Here is a 19,129-nt window from a genome sequence, read left to right as displayed (position 1 = left end):
GACCAGATGATTGCCAATTTCACTGGCAACATCTAGTGGGTTTGCTATATCAACACCGGCAACCTGCAGAACAGGAGCCGGGTCAGGAGAATATTTACCACTCAGTTTTCGTACTTTTTTCCAGACTGCACTCATAGAGGAAGCAGAGGTGATGGTGGAGACGTAATCTCCCCAGCAAGTGCGTTTAGCGTCACGGATGACACGGCGAGCGATTGCACGCTTCTGCTTAAAATCAAGAAGTCTCTCTGTGGTTCTATTGTACCGGTACCTGCCCCATGCAGCGCGTTTCAAACGTACTGCACGAGCACAAGCAGGAGACTACCAAGGCACGTATTTCTGAGAATGCCTGCCCGAAGTTTGGGGTATAGAATGAGAAGCTGCGGTTAAAACGGAGGACGAGAAGAGGTGTAAAAGCTCATCGATGGAGGACGAAGAAGGAACCTCTCTAAAAACAGTTAGGTGTGAGTAAAGGTTCCAATTTGCCTGATCAAATTGCCAGCGTGGGATGCGAAGAGGTGGTGAATATGAAGGGGAAGTAAGAATGATTGGGAAATGATCGCTGTCATGTAAGTCCGGAAGAACAGACCAAGTGAAGTCTAATGCGGCGGAGGAAGAGCAGACTGAGAGATCGATGCAAGAGAGAGTGTGAGTCCGAGGATCAAAATGGGTGTGAGTACCTGTATTTAAAACATGGAGGGGGTGGGTGGCAAGAAAAGCCTCTAACTGAATGCCACGGGAATCACAGTGAGACCCCCCCAGAGGAAATGGTGGGCATTAAAATCACCAAGTAACAGAATCGGTGGTGGTAATGACGAAACAACAAAGGCAATATCCGGAATAGATAATGCCCGAGAAGGAGAGAGATATAAAGAACAGAGCGTATACCACCTATGCAAGTGGATACGGGCTGCTGTGTAATGCAGCGAAGTACGAACAAATAGCTGATGGTACAGAATATCAGTGCGTAGAAGAAGGGCACTTTCATTAAAGGTCCCATCAGGAAAAGGATCTGAAGAATACAATAAATTATAGTCTGAGATGGGAGAGATAACAGCAGAGTGTAATTTTGGTTCCTGTAAGCAAACACCAACGGGAAAACTGGGAGAGTAACATCTGAAGCTCACCCCGATTACCCCTGAGGCCGCGTATATTCCACTGTAAATAGGCCATGATTGGCAATGATAAAGATACCTGAAATCCGCAGGTAAGGGTTTCTACGGACTAGAGGGGTTAGGAAAGTCCACATGCAGAGGCAGTGGAAAACGTTCAAGCAGCGAAGGAACGGTGCGCTGTGAAGAAAGGAGTTGCGCAGATGGAGTAGAGGAGAGAGAAGGAGCGGAGGGTGGATCAGTGTCCATTGATGGTTTGGTCTCTGCAATATATTCAGAGATTGCTTCAAGTGTTTCGGAATTCAGAGACGTCGTATGGGAGACAATATTGGAAATGGTAGGGGAAGGATGAGTAAAGATTGGAACTGTAATGGACTGTACCAAGGTAGGGGGGGGGGGGGCAAAAGGGTGGAGAAGCCTGGAAGGGGACAGAAGAGGCAGAAACCTGGGAGGTGGCAGAAGAGGAAGAAACTTGGGAGGGAACAGGGGAGGAAAGTACAGTACGAGGAGGAGGGTGAACCTCTACACTTGTAACAGAGCCAGTGAGAGGGGGAGAACCAGGTACAGAGACAGGGAAGGGAAAATGAGGAGGTGGAAGATGGGTAGGTGTTAACGGACCTTTTTTTGACTTTTGAGAAGTAGAGGGATGATTGGGAGGAGGTGTCATACGAGATCTCGTCGCTACTGAGGCTTGTGAGAGAGAACACGAAGAAGCAAGATCAGACTGAGACGTTGAAGTAGGGACGTCTGAGCCGAGGACAGCAAAAGAATTAGCTACAGGAGTGACTATGGGAGAGGTAACCACAGAGGTGGGTGCAGAAGATGGGATACCAGAAGTGGGGGGACGTTTTGAAACACGGGAATAAGAAACACGAGGTAGTCTCCCTTGGAGGCGGAGATGAGAAACTGCCATGGCATAAGGGAGACCTTCTGCCTCTTTGAGGTAATGGATTTCCCGCTCGTTTAAGTAGACCTGACAACGGCGAGAGTATGAAGGGTGAGCCTCATGACAATTAAGGCAAGAGGGAGGTCGATTGCAAGACGTATTAGAATGGTCATCGGCACCACAGACTGGGCATTCGGCGATAGATCTGCAATATTTCGCTGGATGGCCAAATCGCCAGCAATTTCTACACTGTTGCAGTGTAGGGATCACCTTTCGAACTTGTAACCGATGTCCTGCTACATAAACTGAGGATGGGAGTTCACGGCTGTCAAAAGTTAAACGAGCCACATTGCTAGGGTATCGTCTCCGCCCGCGGGCAGGAAGAACGTAAGTGTCTACCTTGAGGATTGGGAGATCTTGGAGTTCCAGCTGTTCAAGAATGTCAGTGCCACATGTCTGGAAATTTTGTTGAACTATGGTATGGGGCAGAATGACGGTACCACTACAAGAATTGAGGGAATGATGCTTTTCAATAGTTACAGGAACAGTATCGATATGGGAAAGACAAGAAAGCTCATGAGCCTGGGTAGCATTCTGTACAGTGACGATGCGCGTACCGCTCTTAAGAGCATGAAAAGAAATATCTTTACCAACATGGCGTAGGAGTGCCTTGCCAATACTGTGGTCAGAAAGATAGGCAGTAGAGGAAGTCGGTCGTAAAGTAAAGAATTTAGTGCATTGTGCAGTCTGAAACTGAGCGTGGAAAGGTAGTGAAGGACGTGTCGATCTTTTCTAAGAAGAACGAGAAGGTGGAGAAGTATCATCAGCAGGTAATTGTCGTTGGCGTTTAGGCGTGGGACCAGAGTTGGTCCGACGTGGAACGGGCCGGCGATTTGAAAATTGCCGCACCGTAGAGGGAGGGGCCAGAAGCATAGTCAGAGGAGAGCGAAGGTCAGATAAATCGAAGGAGTCAGTCGAGGCCTCAGTACCTGAAGTGGGTGAGGAAACAGCACCGGCAAGAGGTACAGAGGCATGAGGAGTGTCCGAAGAGTGGTCCAAAGACGAGGCGGGGTCAGAACGGGGTGTGGTATCAAGAAGGGGCCCGGGGGTAGCAGGTTCATGGACTAGGGCTGCCATGGTTAGGTTACTTCATTCTTTTTGTTTTTAAGAAAAAAAAAAAGAAATAAAGAAGAAAAGAAAATAAAAATAAAAAAAAAAGAATAAAAAAAAGGGGGGACCGGGAAGGGATAGTTCCTAGGAGGAATGAAAGGGCCAGAAATCTCCCTCCGCGCCCAAGAGGACCTCAGCACCGCAAGTAGCGCAGATGCAGCATGGAACCCGTGCCATACCCTACCCGTCATGCCAGTAAACCGGCAATCCGGGATAGCAACCTCACATCTGCCGAGCTACCTCGGTGGACAAAAGAGAGGGCGGCCGGAAATCCGCCACAAAGCATACCTCCTTCGGCCACCACCCCCGGAATCCGAAAGGTGGCTTCCAGAGATACACCCGTCGCCCGAGAGACACCCAAAGCCACCCTCCGGGATACCGGAGAGGGATCAGAACATCCCCAGGCAATCCAGATTCCACTGCAAACTACGCCACCACCAAGAACCTCAACGGAATGGGATGGACCCCGGTACTCTTTCCCCTACCTAGGAACTAGCGTGCCTGTGGGGGGGAAAAAAAAAAAAAGGCCAAAAAGGAAGGGCAAAAGGGAGGGGTGGGGAGGAGGAGGAGGAAAGGAAAAAGGGGAGGATGGGATAGGGAACGGGGGATTGGAGGGTAATTAGGTTCGGTCTGAGGAAGTAGACCGACAGGTCTAATTCCTCAGACCAAGAGCCTCTTCACCACGCCAAGGAGCCCCCCTTGAAGAGGCCTTTTGTAATATTATATGCTCTAATAAAGTTTTTTTTTTTATTCTACAGGTATTACTTATTTGCTCATATTGCACATGTTAAGTGTCCATAACAAGGCTTTTGCATGTAATGTATGCCTTTTATTACATACTGTAGTTTTAAGTATTAAGGAAAAGTATATAAATATTATATAATGTCTTTCCATGCAGTTATAAAAATGCTAAGAATATTAATCAGTATACTTACAGTAAGCTAAAGAAAATGGTGAGAAAGTAAGACTAAGAAAAGGAGCAATAACTAATAAGACTGCTTGCCATGAGTAAGAAATGTAACTAGCAAACCAAATACTTTTGTTATTTGTAGCTTCCATCTGGTAACTGGGAGTAAAACCTTTTGTCTGATAATTGTAGAATGGTGCGCTTGTAAAGATAATAATGGAGGCCACCAACTGAAAGATAAGGATAAATTACAGTTATAAATACAGTATTAATTAGTTAAATAGTTGGACAAATACGTAATATACACATTTTGATGGGGGGGGGGGGAAGGTGAAATCAGCATAAAACCACTTCTATCAATTATTATAATCAAAAAGAAGCACTAAACCTACAAGGGTCATACAGTGCAGCAGGGCAGAGAAGGATGCAGAGGTATTAGGTAGCAAGAGAGGGATAATTATTAGGGCACGGAGTGCAGCGGAACAGTGGATAGTGCAGCGATAGAGGGTAGCAAGAGATTGAGGTAGAAACGGCTGTGAAGAATGCTAGACTTATCATCATCAGGGTTTGTGCAGTAAATCAGTTGCTGTCCAAAAGTCAATGAGAGAGTCTGGGTTAAAGGAGGGTCCATCAGCAAGAAGGGAAGGTAAAGTAAGGGCAGTAGATTATTATTATTATTATAATCAAAAAGAAGCGCTAAGCCACAAGGACTATACAGCGCTGCAGGGCAGGAAGGAAGCGAGGGCATCAGGTGGCAAAAGGGAGATGGATGAGTAATAGGTTACGGATAACAGCTGGGCAGTGGATGGTGAAAGGGTAAAGGGCAGCAAGAGACTGAACTAGAAAGGGCTGAGGGGAGTGCGAAAGGTATCATCATCAGAGTTTGTGGAGTAAATCAGTCGTTGTCAAGAAGTCAATGAGAGAGTCAGGATTAAAGGAGGGTCCATCAGCAAGAAGGGAAGGTAAAGAGAGAGTAGTAGAACGAAGACGACGTTGGAGGTAAATTCTGCTTGCTCGTTGATAGAGAGGGCAGTCTAACAGAATGTGGCTAATCGATACTGGAACTTGACACTGCTCACAGAGAGGAACAGGGTGCCTCTCCATGAGATACCCATGAGTAAGACGAGTGTGGCCAATGCGAAGGCGGGAGAGAGTGGTCTCCCAACCTCGGCACTGATGACAAGAAGACGGCCAGTAACCTATGCTCGGTTTAATAGAATGAAGTTTGTTACCAAGCAGAGTTGACCAACGTTGTTGCCAACGGGTGTGAAGGTGGGTAGTTATTGCAGCAAAATAGTCCAGAAATGGAACACCTCTATAGGAAATTGGTAGGTCATGTACTGCTGACCGCACAGCAGTGTCTGCGTGTTCATTGCCCTGTACGTCGACATGACCAGGGACCCAACAAAAAATAATATCTTTATGCTTGGTAGAGATACGGCGTAGCCAAAGTTGGATATGGAGAACTAGGGGGTGAGATGTATCAAATTTTCGTGAAGCCTGTAGAGCACTAAGGGAGTCTGAGACTACCACAAATGATGACACAGGCATAGATGCGATATGAATAAGTGCTGCAAGAATGGCACACAATTTGGCAGTAAAAATGCTAGCCGAAGATAGTAAATGCCCCCGCACGACGCTGTCCGGAAACACTGCTGCGAATCCGACGCCGTCTGAAGACTTAGAGCCATCTGTGTACACAGCGATGGCATGAGAATGGGAGTAGAAGTGATCGAGAAAAAGAGAGCGGGAAGCCACCGTAGGCAGTTGAGCTTTCGAGCAAGGGAGTGAGAAAGAACAGACCCGAATACCTGGAACTTCCCAGGGCGGTAGGGAAAAGTGAGATGCTACATGAACATATAAAGATGGTAACTGAAGGGAAGACAAGAGTGAATGTAGGCGAAGAGAAAAGGGACGGAGCAAACAGGGGCAGCGAACGAATAAAGAATGTCTACTAATATCGGTGACCATTCTATAAATGGAAGGATTGTGGAGATCGTGAGAGCGTACATAGTAGTGAAGGCAATGGGCATCACGGCGATCAGACAAGGATGGAACATTCGCTTCTGCATAGAGGCTCTTAACAGGGGAAGAGCGAAAAGCACCAAGGCACAAACGTAATCCTTGGTGATGGATGGGGTTAAGGCTAGAGAGAGTAGCAGGAGAGGCCGCTGAATAAATCTGGTCACCATAATCGAGTTTCGATAAAACGAGGGCTGAATGTAGGCGAAGCAGAGTTCGACGATCAGCTCCCCAGGAAAGATGAGCAAGGGTTTTAAGAAGGTTTAGCTGGCTGTGACAAGTTACCTTCAGAGAGGTAATGTGAGGTTTCCAGGATAACCTACGGTCAAAGAGAAGGCCTAGAAACCTGACTGTATCACGTTCGGGGATACGGGAGCCATAGACATACAAAGGATGATCGGAGATGACAGAGCGTCTAGTGAAAGTAATTTGGTGAGTTTTGGTACTGGAAAATTTAAACCCATGCGTGGTGGCCCAAGTAGAAACACGGTCGACCGCATGCTGGAGAGAAACTGCAATGAGATGACAGTCAGCGCCTGCACAAGCAATAGCGAAGTCATCAACATAGAGTGATGACCAAATATTGGGTGGAAGAACAAAGGCCAAATCATTTATAGCAAGGAGAAAAAGTGTTGTGCTTAGAACACATCCCTGAGGGACACCTTCAGCTTGGACGAAGTCCGGGGAAAGAACATTATTGACTCGAACACGGAAATGTCTGTCAGTTAAAAAGTTCTTAAGGAAGGATGGTAGATTGCCTCGGAGGCCTAAGGAGTGTGCCTGGGCCAAAATATTATACCTCCAAGTTGTCATATGCCTTCTCAAGGTCAAAAAATATGGCAATAACTGAGTGATTATTCGCAAAGGCATTACGAACATACGTATCCAAGCATAGTAAGGGGTCTATGGTAGAACGGCCCTTACGAAAGCCATATTGACTAGCGGAGAGACTGTTGTGTGTCTCTAAATACCACATTGAACGTCGATTTACAAGACATTCCATCACTTTGCAAACTGCACTAGTAAGAGCGATGGGACGATAGTGGGAGGCATCATGTCCTGTAGTACCCGGTTTGCGGAAAGAGAGAACAATGGCAGATTGCCACAGATGGGGAAGAACTCCTTGTGCCCAAATAAGACTGAAGAGGTGTAAGAGGACTACAAGGGCTGACCGATGTAAATGTTGTAACATACAAATATGAATGTCGTCAGGCCCAGCTGCCGATGATCGGCAAGCCGAGAGCGTTGCCTCCAGTTTTTGAAGTGTAAAAGGCACATTATACTGTTCTTCTCTGAGAGAAGAAAAGTCCAAGGGTACTAACTCTTTGGCAGACTTTGAGGAAAGAAACGAGGGTCATAGATGGATCCCCCGGGAAATACGGACCAGATGTGTGCCAAGTTCAATGGCAACTTCGAGAGGGTTTGCTACATCAACACCAGCGACCCGTAGAACAGGAGCTGGGTCAGGAGAGTATTTACCACTCAATTTCCTCACTTTTTTCCAGACTGCACTCATAGAAGAAGCAGAGGTGATGGTGGAAACAGTCTCGCCAGCAAGTGCGCTTAGCTTCACGGATGACATGGCGAGCGATCGCACGCTTCTACTTAAAGTCAAGAAGTCTCTCAGCGGTTCTATTGTACCGGTACCTGCCCCATGCAGCGCGTTTCAGACGTACTGCACGAGCACAAGCAGGAGACCACCAAGGCACGCACTTCTGAGAATGCCTGCACGAGGTTTGGGGTATAGAATGAGAAGCTGCGGAATAAACTGACGTCGAGAAGAGGTGTAGGAGCTCATCAATGGAGGATGAAGAAGGAACCTCACTAAAAGCAGTGAGTTGCGAGTAAAGATCCCAATTTGCCCGATCAAATTGCCAGCGAGGGCTACGGAAAGGTGGTGAATAGGAAGGAGAAGTAAGAATGATTGGAACATGATCACTGTCATGTAAGTCCGGTAGAACAGACCAGGTGAAGTCTAGTGCAGTGGAGGAAGAGCAGACGGATAGATCGATGCAAGAGAGAGTATGAGTACGAAGATCAAAATGGGTGGGAGTACCCGTATTTAAAACATGGAGGGGGTGAGAGGCGAGAAAAGCCTCCAACTGGATGCCACGTGAGTCACAATGAGACCCCCCCCCAGAGGAAATGGTGGGCGTTAAAATCACCAAGTAACAGAAGTGGTGGTGGTAAGGATGAAACAAGAAAGGCAAAGTCTGGGATAGAAAATGCTCGAGAAGGAGAGAGATATAAAGAACATATTGTAAACCACTTATTCAAGTGGATACGGGCTGCAGTGTAATGCAGCGAGGTATGGACAAATAGTTGACAGTACGGAATATCATTGCGTAGAAGAAGGGCACTTTCATTAAAGGTCCCATCTGAGAAAGGATCCGAAGAATACAATAAATTATAGCCTGAGATAGGTTGGAAAACAGCCGAGTGTAATTTTGGTTCTTGTAAGCAAGCACCAACGGGAAAACCTGGAAAGCAACATCTGAAGCTCACCCCGATTACCCCTGAGGCCGCGGATATTCCACTGTAAATAGGCCATGATTGGCGATGAAGAAAAAAATACCAGGAATCCGTAGGGAAAGGCACCTACGGACTAGAGGGGTTAGAAAAGTCAATGTGTGGTGGCATTGGAAGACGTTCAAGCAGCGAAGGAACGGAGCGTTGCGAAGAATGGGGTTGTGAAGATGGAGGAGAGGGAAGAGAAGGAACAGGAAGTGAATCAGTGTCCATTGAAGGTTTAGTCTCTGCAATATATTCTGAAATGGCTTCAAGTGTTTCTGAATTCAAAGATGTATGGGAGACCATATTGGAGATAGAAGGGGGAGGGTGAATAAAGATTGGGACAGTAATGGACTGTACCAAAGTAGAGGGGGAGGAAAGAGTGTAAGGGACTGGAGATGAAGTGTGGGGGGGGGGTACAGAAGAGGCAGAAACCTGGGAGGCAGCAGAAGAGGGAGAAACTTGGGAGGGGATGGGGGTGGAAGGCATAGTATGAGGAGGAGGGTGAATCTCCACACTTGTAATAGAGCCAGAGAGAGGGGAAGAACTAGGCACAGAGACTGGAAAGGTAAAGTGTGGAGGTGGAAGAAGGGAAGGAAGGGGCAAAAAAGATTTAAGCAATGTGGATTTTTTGGACTTCTGAGAAGTAGAGGGGCGATTGGTATTAGGTGTCGTACGAGGTCTTGTCGATACTGGGGCTTGTGAGGAAGGACGCGAAGATGTATGAACAGACTGAGTTGTAGTCGGGACGTCAGAGCCAAGGACAGCAAAAGGATTAGATGCCAGAGTGGCTATGGGAGGGGTAACAACAGAGTAGGCTGCAGAAGATGGGACCACAGAAGTGGGGGGGATGTTTTGAAACACGAGAATAAGAAACACGGGGTAGTCTCCCTTGGAGGCGGAGATGAGTAACTGCCATAGCATAAGGGAGACCTTCTGCCTCTTTGAGGCAACGGATTTCACATTCACTTAAGTAGACCTGGCAACGGCGGGAGTACGAAGGGTGAGCTTCATTACAATTAAGGCAAGATGAAGGTTGACTGCAAGATGTATTAGAATGGTCGTCGGCACCACAGACTGGGCATTCGGCCATAGATCTACAATATTTCGCTGGGTGACCAAAACGCCAGCAGTTTCTACACTGTTGTGGTGTAGGTATCACCTTTCGAACTTGTAACCGATGTCCCGCGACATATACAGAGGACGGGAGTTCTCGGCTGTCAAAAGTTAAACGAGCCACATTGCAAGGGTAACGTCTCCGCCCACGGGCAGGAAGGACGTAAGTGTCTACTTTGAGGATTGGGAGATCCTGGGTTCCAGCTGTTCAAGAATGTCATTGCCACATGACTGGAAATTCTGTTGGACTATGGTATGGGGCAGAATGACAGTACCACTACAAGAATTGAGAGAAAGATGTTTTTCAATAATGATATGAGTAGTATCGATATTCGAAAGGAGAGAAAGATCATGAGCTTGGGTAGCATTCTGGACAGTGACGATGCGCGTACCGCTCTTGAGAGCATGAAATGAAATATCTCTACCAACATGACGCAGGAGCGCTTTGCCAATACTATGGTCAGAAAGGTAGGCAGAAGAAGAAGTCGGTCTTAAAGTAAAGAATTTAGTCCATTGTGTGGTCCGAAACTGAGCGTGGAGAGGGAGTGCATGATGTGTCGGTCTTTTCCGAGTAGAATGGGAAGGTAACGAAGGAGCATCATCAGGAGATTGACGTTGGCGTTTAGGAGTAGGACCGGAGTTGGTCCGGTGTGAAATGGGCGGGCGATTCGAAAATTGCCGGACCCTAGAGGGAGAAGCCGGAAGCATAGTCAAAGGAGAGCAGAGTTCAGACAAATCGAAGGAGTCAGTCGAAGCCCCGGTACCTGAAGCGGGTGAGGAAACAGCACCAGCAAGAGGTACAGGGGCATCAGGAGTGTCCGAAGAGTGGTCTAAAAACAAGGCAGGGTCAGAATGGGGTGCGGTATCAAGAAGGGGCCCGGGGGTAGTGGGTTCATGGATTGGGTTCTCCATGGTTAGGTTACTCCTTTGCTTTTTGTTTTTAAGAAAAAAAAAGAAAGAAGAAAAGAAAATAAAATTAAAAAAAAGAATAAAAAAAGGGGGGAGCGGGGAGGAAGAGTTCCCAGGAGGAATGAAAGGGCCAGAAATCTCCCTCCGTGCCCAAGAGGACCTCAGCACCGCTAGTAGCACAGATGCAGCATGGAACCCGTGCCATACCCTACCCTTCATGCCAGTAAACCAGCAATCCGGGATAGCAACCTCACATCTGCCGAGCTACCTCGGTGGACAAAAGAGAGGGCGGCCGGATATCCGCCACAAAGCATACCTCCTTTGGCCACCACCCCCAGAATCTGAAAGGTGGCTTCCAGAGACACACCCGTCGCCCGAAAGACACCCAAAGCTACTCCGGGATACCGGAGAGGGATCGGGACATCCTTAGGCGATCCAGATTCCACGGCAAACTACGCCACTGCCAAGAACCTCAACGGAATGGGATGGACCCCGGTATCCTTTCCCCTACCTAGGAACTAGCGCGCCTGTGGGAGAAATCCCAAAGGCCAAAAAGAGGAAGGGCAAAAGGGAGGGGTGGGGAGGAAAGAAAAAAGCGGAGGATGGGATAGGGAGGGGGGGGATTGGGGGGTAATTAGGTTCGGTCTGAGGAAGGAGACCGACAGGTCTGATTCCTCAGACCAAGAGCCTCTTCACCACAACAAGGAGCCCCCCCTTGAAGAGGTAAGGGCAGTAGAGCGGTGACAACATTGGAGGTAAATACTGCGTGCTCATTGATAGTGGGGGCAGTCCAACAGAATATGGCTGACAGATACTGGAACCTAACAATTCTCACAGAGTGGAACAGTGAGAAGCTACATGAACATAGAAAGGTGGTAACTGAAGAGAAGGCGAGTTAACGTAGGCAAAGAGAAAAGGGACAAAGTAAACGGGCAATGAACAAATAAAGAATGTCTAGTAATATCAGTGACTATCCTGTATATGGAAGGATTGCGGAGGTCCACTTCTGTCAAATTCTTTCACATCAACTATTTGGAAACAAGATACTGTGTGGTTTATGGCACTTTACTGAAGAAAACATTCTTCCACCAAGGACTTTTATTAATTCTCAGAAAAGAGCAAGCAAAACAAGTATAGTGGAGGAGTGAAGAGAGATGTAAAGCTGGGTGGGTGAAATCACCAGTGTGTTAACCACTTGGCCAGCTGGTTTTAATATGATTCATCCAACTATGTATATGTATTTTTTATTTTTACACAAGTTAGCATGGGCCCCAGTGTGACCATGAATGCAGGTTTTGACAGAAGAATCCCACACCAGCATGGCTGTGGCATACTCAAGTTCCTTCAAAACTGCCATCATGACTCATGAAATCATAATACTAACAAGACTGCAGCGAATCACAGAATGAGTGGGGCTTGAATCCTAAACTCACAGGCCAGTGTGTTAACCACTGGGCCAGCTGGCTGTAGTAAGATTCATCCAACTAGGTATATTTCGATACACCATAGGGAGGTTAATTAACATAGACCCCACTGAGATTCCCAATAGCTTCCCGTTATCCTTCAATGTTTTGCTTTTTGTTCACAAATAAGATCCAATACCAAGCCGGTTTAAAAAAAATTACACAACATGAACAGCTCAGTACCAAAGTGTTCCCTCTTGCTTGGTATATACTGCTTGAACGACAGTCTACCTCTTAAAAGGATCAAAGACTTGTCAATGACAAGGTTCCTGAAGGGATAAAAATACACATTATTATTATAATCAAGGGGGAAGTGCTAAACCCGGAGGATTATACAGCGCCTGTGGGGAGGATGTGGAAGGCATTCAGGCTTAATTCGAGGAACTGGAGCACAGATCCAATTCCCTAAATCAAGAGCCCCTCACCAACATCAAGGAACCTTCCTTGAGGGGATAAAAATACACAATGAACTTCTGTTTCAAATACAAAAACATTTCTGATCTTGTGTAACATGTTATTCCTGTCAGGCCTCGTGTCTGAGAATTATTAGCATATGTAGTAGCAAGATAAATCTGTTGATGGGGATGAGATCACTGGAAGATGGGAAAGAAATTAGGTAATCAACTGGCCAGTATGATTGAATGTGGCATAAGTAGTATTGTGACAAGATGCATCTCAGCCAAAGTTGTGTCCTCCACTGGTATAGCCATGATTGTGGCAAAACTAACATGTTTACCATTGTATACTTAAAGTATGTATTGGTTTCCCTCACTACAATTTTCATCAGCAGCTCACTGAAATACATTTCAAAAAATTAAGTTCATTCCCCAGGGTAAAGTTAGGCTAAATTCCAATGTGTCATCAAACTGATTGGTATTAAGCACAAAATATGCATCTTCCTGCCAATCCCAGATTTGGTCTGGTGGTGGTTGCTGGATATTAATGGTTACATTACTATCACCATTACTCACATCTGAGCTCAGACCATAGGAATTGTACCTGTTCACCCAAGGGGGTGAAAATATAAGCAGCACAGATGATAAAAATTAAGGTCATGTTTGTCCCCTAATACCACCTCCCAGATACAACCTATGGATCACTGGATTAATGCAGCCTGCAAGAGGCTGTGCCAGTCTAGGTACATAGATGAGGCACTGGCAGTGATTGAAGTGGATAAAGAACTGGAAGGACACACCAGAGGTCCAAGTATGTTGAAAATCAAAAGGTATAACTTGAAGTCTGCCATCTTCAACCTTGTGGTGTCACTGAAGGAAATGAAAAGGACATTACCTAATGACAGGGAAAAAAAAAACTGTTATATAGCCTTGATATTGAGTTGGACTTTGAGGGGGTTGGAGGCAAGTGATTTTCTTTGTACCCTTCAGAGGGTTGGAGAAATAGTTACAGAGGAAATTGTGATACCATGGTCAGAAGAAAATGCTGGTGATCCTGATTACCAGAAATTGCAAAGGAGTCTCTTGGCACAAAAAATGGATAGTGATGATGACAAAGAGAAGACTATGAGGTTACCAAAGCTGTCTATTGTACAAGATGCAATTTAAGTTCTAATCGAGTACACTGACCTCTCCAATGAAAGTGAAGTGAATACCCATTATCCATATTTACAAATTCTTAGAGAATGTATCAAAAGGGACCAGCATCAATGTGATGAGCAACTGAAGCTAGATAAGTTCTTTAAACCTGTTCTTTAAACATCTTTTCAACCATCTAATCTTTCTCAGCCATCTATGCCTTCTCAACCATCTATGCCTTCTCAGCCATCTGTCTTCTCAGTCATCTATGCCTTCTTAGCCATCTATGTCTTCTCAGCCATCTATGTTTTCTAAGCATCTGTGTGTTCTCAGCCATCTATGTCTTCTCAGTGCCATCTACATTATTTTCAATGGTAGAGCTTTACTGCTCCTTTAACTCAGAATAAATAACACAGCAGCACTTTACTGTAGTAGTGCTACAGGTTACAATGCTCATAATCTTAAGTGTCAGGTTGTCTTCTGCATCAGTGGACCAAGTCTGTTGGTTTAGAAGACAACTGAATGATCATGTAAAATTTCATAATTTGGGAGTTTTGGAAAATCAGCAATACTGCGTACCCCATCCCTCCTATTAATGAGAGGGTTCACCATAATTCTGGTCTAAAACTAACGAAAATTACCTGTACTTTGCTAGTATTCTTTCATTCTGCTGATTGATGCCAAGAAACAGCCAATAAAACCATAAAAACCACCCTAGAAAACACTTCACAGTCACAACTTTAAGCCAAACACAAGGTCAGATATTTGCTTTTCCCATCACACACTGCATGAGGCAGGATTTTTTTTTATACTGTGCACACTCACTACACAGACTCATTCTCTTATGTCTAGGCCAAAACTGAACACTCACAAGCCTACGAGAGAGTGCTGTGCTGAAGGCATAGATCTACATAAGCAACACTAGCATCAATGATGTAAATCTAAGTACAATATCTCTTTATCACTGTTGACTGTGAGATTATTATTATTATAATCAAAAAGAAGCACTAAGCCACAAGGGCTATACAGCGCTGCAGGGCAGGAAGGAAGCGAGGGTATCAGGTGGCAAAAGGGAGATGGATGAGTAATAGGTTATGGAGAACAGCAGGGCAGTGGATGGTGAAAGGGTAGAGGGCAGCAAGAGACTGAGGTAGAAAGGGCTGAGGGGAGTGCGAAAGGTATCATCATCAGAGCTTGTGGAGTAAATCAGTCATTGTCAAGAAGTCAATGAGAGAGTCAGGTTGACTGTGAGAACCAGTGCTCTTGTGTAACAATTCTTGTGCACAACTTGAGAATTGTCAGGATGTGTTGATATCCAGCATCTTTTAATTCCTTGTCGCCTTCATCCGAGGGTATGCACCCTTCATTTTTTACTTTCTCTTCAATGCCCTGACATTCTTACTTGCCCTTCTCTCTGGCAGTCCCACCTTTAATTCAGATTCTCTCAATGACTGTTTCAGTTGGTAGAACATTTAGCTCACATACTGAGTGTATGTGGTTCAATCAGTGGCATCAGTGGAAATCTGGGGCATGTTTCCTTACACCTGCTGCTCCTGTTCACCTAGCAGTATGTAGGTACCTGAGGATTAGTTGACTGTTGTGGGTCATATCCCAGGGGGTGGAAGTATACCTTAGAGGGCTGGGCTCAGAAATGAGATGAGGTAGGGTAACGGATCTTAGTCTATAAAACTGATATGTGTAAAGGAAAAAAGAAAAAAAACCTTTCTAACCACTCCCTCTACTGTCCAGTCTTTTCCTTGCTGTGCAGCACTGAATGATCCACACAGGTTTATCACTTCTCCATAAATATACTGTGATAATGATTTAATTATAAAAAAAATTCAGTCTAGCTTACCTACTCTCTGAATGATAAAGAAAGAAACCATTCCATGAGTCCAAATATACAGCTCAGGTTTCTGCCATTGTTGTTCTAGTGACCAGGAGTGTAGACCTATTGATAAGCCCAGGTAAGTTATTGCCACAAGAATACACCACTGGAACTTTTGGAGCAACTCACCAATAAGGCCAGCCTGTAAGAAAATAAATTACATTTAAACTTTAAAGAACACAATGCATATTTACATATTTCCTAGAGTATTCTGATGTCTAAATTTCTACCAAATATAAAGAGACTGACCAGAGGCAATGATTAAGCAGTTTGCCTCCTATGAACTCCAAAAGAAGACTGATCATTACATGATTCCAAGGCAAACATGTATACCTGGATCAAAAAACTTGGCTCATGTAAAATTAATTTTGTGATTCAGTATACTGATCATTATATAATCTTGCCCCACTGAACTGGACACATCGAGATCAGGAACTTTTAAATTTTTCATGTTACGCTCGCTGCACAGCCATACTTAGTCTGGTATACTCTATAATAATTACTGACACTTAGTAATTTTATCAGCAACATACACAATTTTCATTACCATAATCCAAGGACTTGGAGCTGTTCTTCCCTTCCTTGGATTACAAACACAAATACTTTGTATTTGCACTGTATTTTTTTTAAACAAACTAACCATCTCCCACCGAGGTAGGGTGGCTCAAAAAAAAAAAAAGAAAACTTTCACCATCATTCACTCCATCACTGTCTTGCCAGAGGGGCACTGATACTACTGATCAAAACTTAAAAATATCCTTACCTCTTCTTCAGAGTGCAAGCACTTCTTCCCACCTCCAGGACTCAAAATTTGGCAACCGGTTTCCCTGAACCTCTTCATACATGTTACCTTGCTCACACTCTAACAGCATGTCAAGTCATAAAACTACTTGCCTCCATCCACTCTTATCTAACATGCTCATGCGCATTTGCTGGATGTATTGTATTTGTATACACAATTTTCATTACCATAAGCAAAGGAATTGGAGTTATTCTTCCTTTCCTTGGATTAAACAATTGCCTCTTATTCCAAATGCAGTATAATTCTTGTAGGTTTAATGCTTTCCCAAGAATATAAGAATAATAATAAAAACAATAATATGTACATCAATAATAGCAGCACAGTGTGGCCCATGTGGGTTCAGCACTTAATATGATTATAATAATAATGCAATAATAATAATAATGACATCTACTAAAAAGCAATACTATACAGTATACCTGAGAAAGAGTTGTAGAAAACAAAGCCAGAAAAAGTATGATGAGTGAGAAGACCAGACACACATCTTGTATGCTGCAACATAAAAGAAAATACACTTTCATTAATGCTGGGCACACAGTTCTAACTCTGGTACTTGTTGATCCTATACAATGAATTACATAAATTATTAAAATGCTGGAACCTAATTAATGCACGTACAAAGGATCCATAAATACTACTGCGCATATGACACTCACAACACTCAATATAAATGAAAGCTGAGCTACAACATTGCTGGAGAGCTGCAACAATCACATAGGCATAACACTAGGAATAAATACCTCTGATATTCCATGTGTATGATGATGTAACCTGAGTAAATGCACTATGCAAATCAAAGGACTCCAAATTTAGAATAACATACTTGAAGGATCAAAAAACTATCTTCCAATAGCTTCTAAAACACGGTTAATCCTTTGATTGTTTCGGCTGTACATATACGTCTTACGAGCCAGTGTTTCGGACGTATATATACTCAATAATTATAGCGGCTTCAAATCAAGCAGAAGAAAGCTGGTAGGCCCACATGTGAGACAATGGGTCTGTGTGGTCAGTGTGTGCTGTATAAAAAAAAAATCCTGCAGCACGCAGTGCATAATGAGAAAAAAAACTCTGACCGTGTTTTTGGATTAAAACGCCGACTTTGAGGTGTATTTTCATTTTCTTGGTCTCATTTGATAGAATGGAAAGCATATTACAGAAATAGAGATGATTCTGATTAGTTTCACGATGAAAACGACCTTGAAATTGAGCTCAAAGTAGTGGAAATGTTCGATTTTTACCAATGTTCAAGAGTAAGCAAATTACACCAAACGTCTAATACACATCAACTGGGGAGTCTAATATTCTTTCACTAACGCACTGATATTATTTAGACCATTTTTACAATAATGCAGTAGTTTGCATAACAGTAAATCTTCTATTTTTTATGTGAATAAAAAATCAAAACAGAAAGCAAGAGTAATATAAGAGGGGCCTGGAGACGTGACTAATGAACAGAGGATATGGTATTTTAGTGCCAAGAATGTCTGCACTGTTTATTCTGGACCCTATTTTGAAATTGGCATCTTTTTTTAATTTGTGTGAAATTGGCCAAATTGCCAAATTCTGACCACTTCATTGGGTAGTTGAAATCGGCAAGTAGGCGGTTTCTTGTACTTAATTGATAGAAAAAAATGGAGTTCTAAAGAAATAGCTATGAGTTTGGTCGACCGGAACAATGGAATTAGCCGAAAATAAGGCTCAAAGTCGGCGAAATCACTGATGCGTATATATCGCCAAGATCGCTAACTTCGTGGGAGCATAATTCCGTAAGTTTTCGATCAAATTTTGTACTTTTGGCGTCATTACCATCAGGAAAAGATTCTCTATCATTTTGTAAGAAAAAATAATTTTTTTTTTGCCAAAAAATTTTCGACATAGAATGACAGTTTCAGAAAGGGGCTTGCAACAATCAAAGGGTTAAAATACATTTCTTAAACCTGATGCACCTAAAGTCTGTGCCAGACTAGATGCACTGGGGTTTGTATCTTGGATTGAATGCAGCCAGCAATAACAGCCTGGTTGATCAATGCTCATGGGGGCGCTTACCCCAAAACATCTTCCAGGTAAATGTCAACTGTTTCTTATACCACTAGCTTATTTGACAGCTACCTCTCCATTGCAATCAAAAACTTTAAACCACTTTACTATGTATAGAAATTGTTCATACATATCAGTAAAAAATACCATAGCATACTGGCTAAGAAATGATGTTTTACTAAATAAATGTATACAGAGTAATAACCATCATAATATAAATGCAAGCTATCCAAGAAAACATGAAAAAAAATAAAATCTCGAGAAAAGCTTTTCAAGGCTATCAGCACGTTAATACTGTTGGGTTAAAGGCTGTGATGGCCCCAGGGCTGTTGTATCTCTCACTGCTGTGAAATTACCAGAATGCTTTTTGTAAATATAAACTATATACAGTGGTACCTCAGGATACGAACTTATTTCGTTCCAGAAGGCTGTTCAAGTGCTGATACCGAATGAACTTGTTCCCATAAGGAATAATGTAAATTAGATTAATCCGTTTCAGACCCCCAAAAATACACTTACAAAAGCACTTACATAATTGTTCGCATTTAGAGCTGTTCGTATCCCGAGGTACCACTGTATTACATATTAATAAATTTATTACAATAAATATAATAATAGTATTATAATTTCCCTTGCATTTGCAATAATAAAAATATCAGAATAAGGAAGGGTAGGTGGGATGCTCATAGGTTGTTTGCCCTCAACACCAACACAGTCACAAACCCTCACACACATCCTAGTTTCTTTACTACAATACATGTACGAGTGTAAAAA

The 19,129-nt window shown here is 43.8% G+C and overlaps 1 protein-coding gene across 10 annotated transcripts in view; it reads right to left on the bottom strand.

Moving 5' to 3' along the window:
* Positions 1 to 3,875: 3,875 nt before the first annotated feature.
* Positions 3,876 to 19,129, bottom strand: part of LOC128688296 (transmembrane protein 138) — a 112,284-nt gene continuing 97,030 nt past the window's right edge. For all 10 annotated transcript variants that reach the window (XM_053776054.2, XM_070086675.1, XM_053776053.2 and 7 more), the window contains 3 exons: positions 16,735 to 16,807; positions 15,481 to 15,655; positions 3,876 to 4,302 (listed from right to left, as the gene is read on the bottom strand). In XM_053776054.2, the coding sequence (XP_053632029.2) occupies positions 4,208 to 4,302; positions 15,481 to 15,655; positions 16,735 to 16,807 (343 nt within the window). In that variant the 3' untranslated portion in view covers positions 3,876 to 4,207. The remainder of the gene's footprint in view (positions 4,303 to 15,480; positions 15,656 to 16,734; positions 16,808 to 19,129) is intronic.

Source organism: Cherax quadricarinatus, chromosome 19 (genome assembly GCF_038502225.1).
Source record: "Cherax quadricarinatus isolate ZL_2023a chromosome 19, ASM3850222v1, whole genome shotgun sequence".
NCBI classification, from domain to species: domain Eukaryota; kingdom Metazoa; phylum Arthropoda; class Malacostraca; order Decapoda; family Parastacidae; genus Cherax; species Cherax quadricarinatus.
This window is presented reverse-complemented; position numbering and strand designations above follow the sequence as displayed.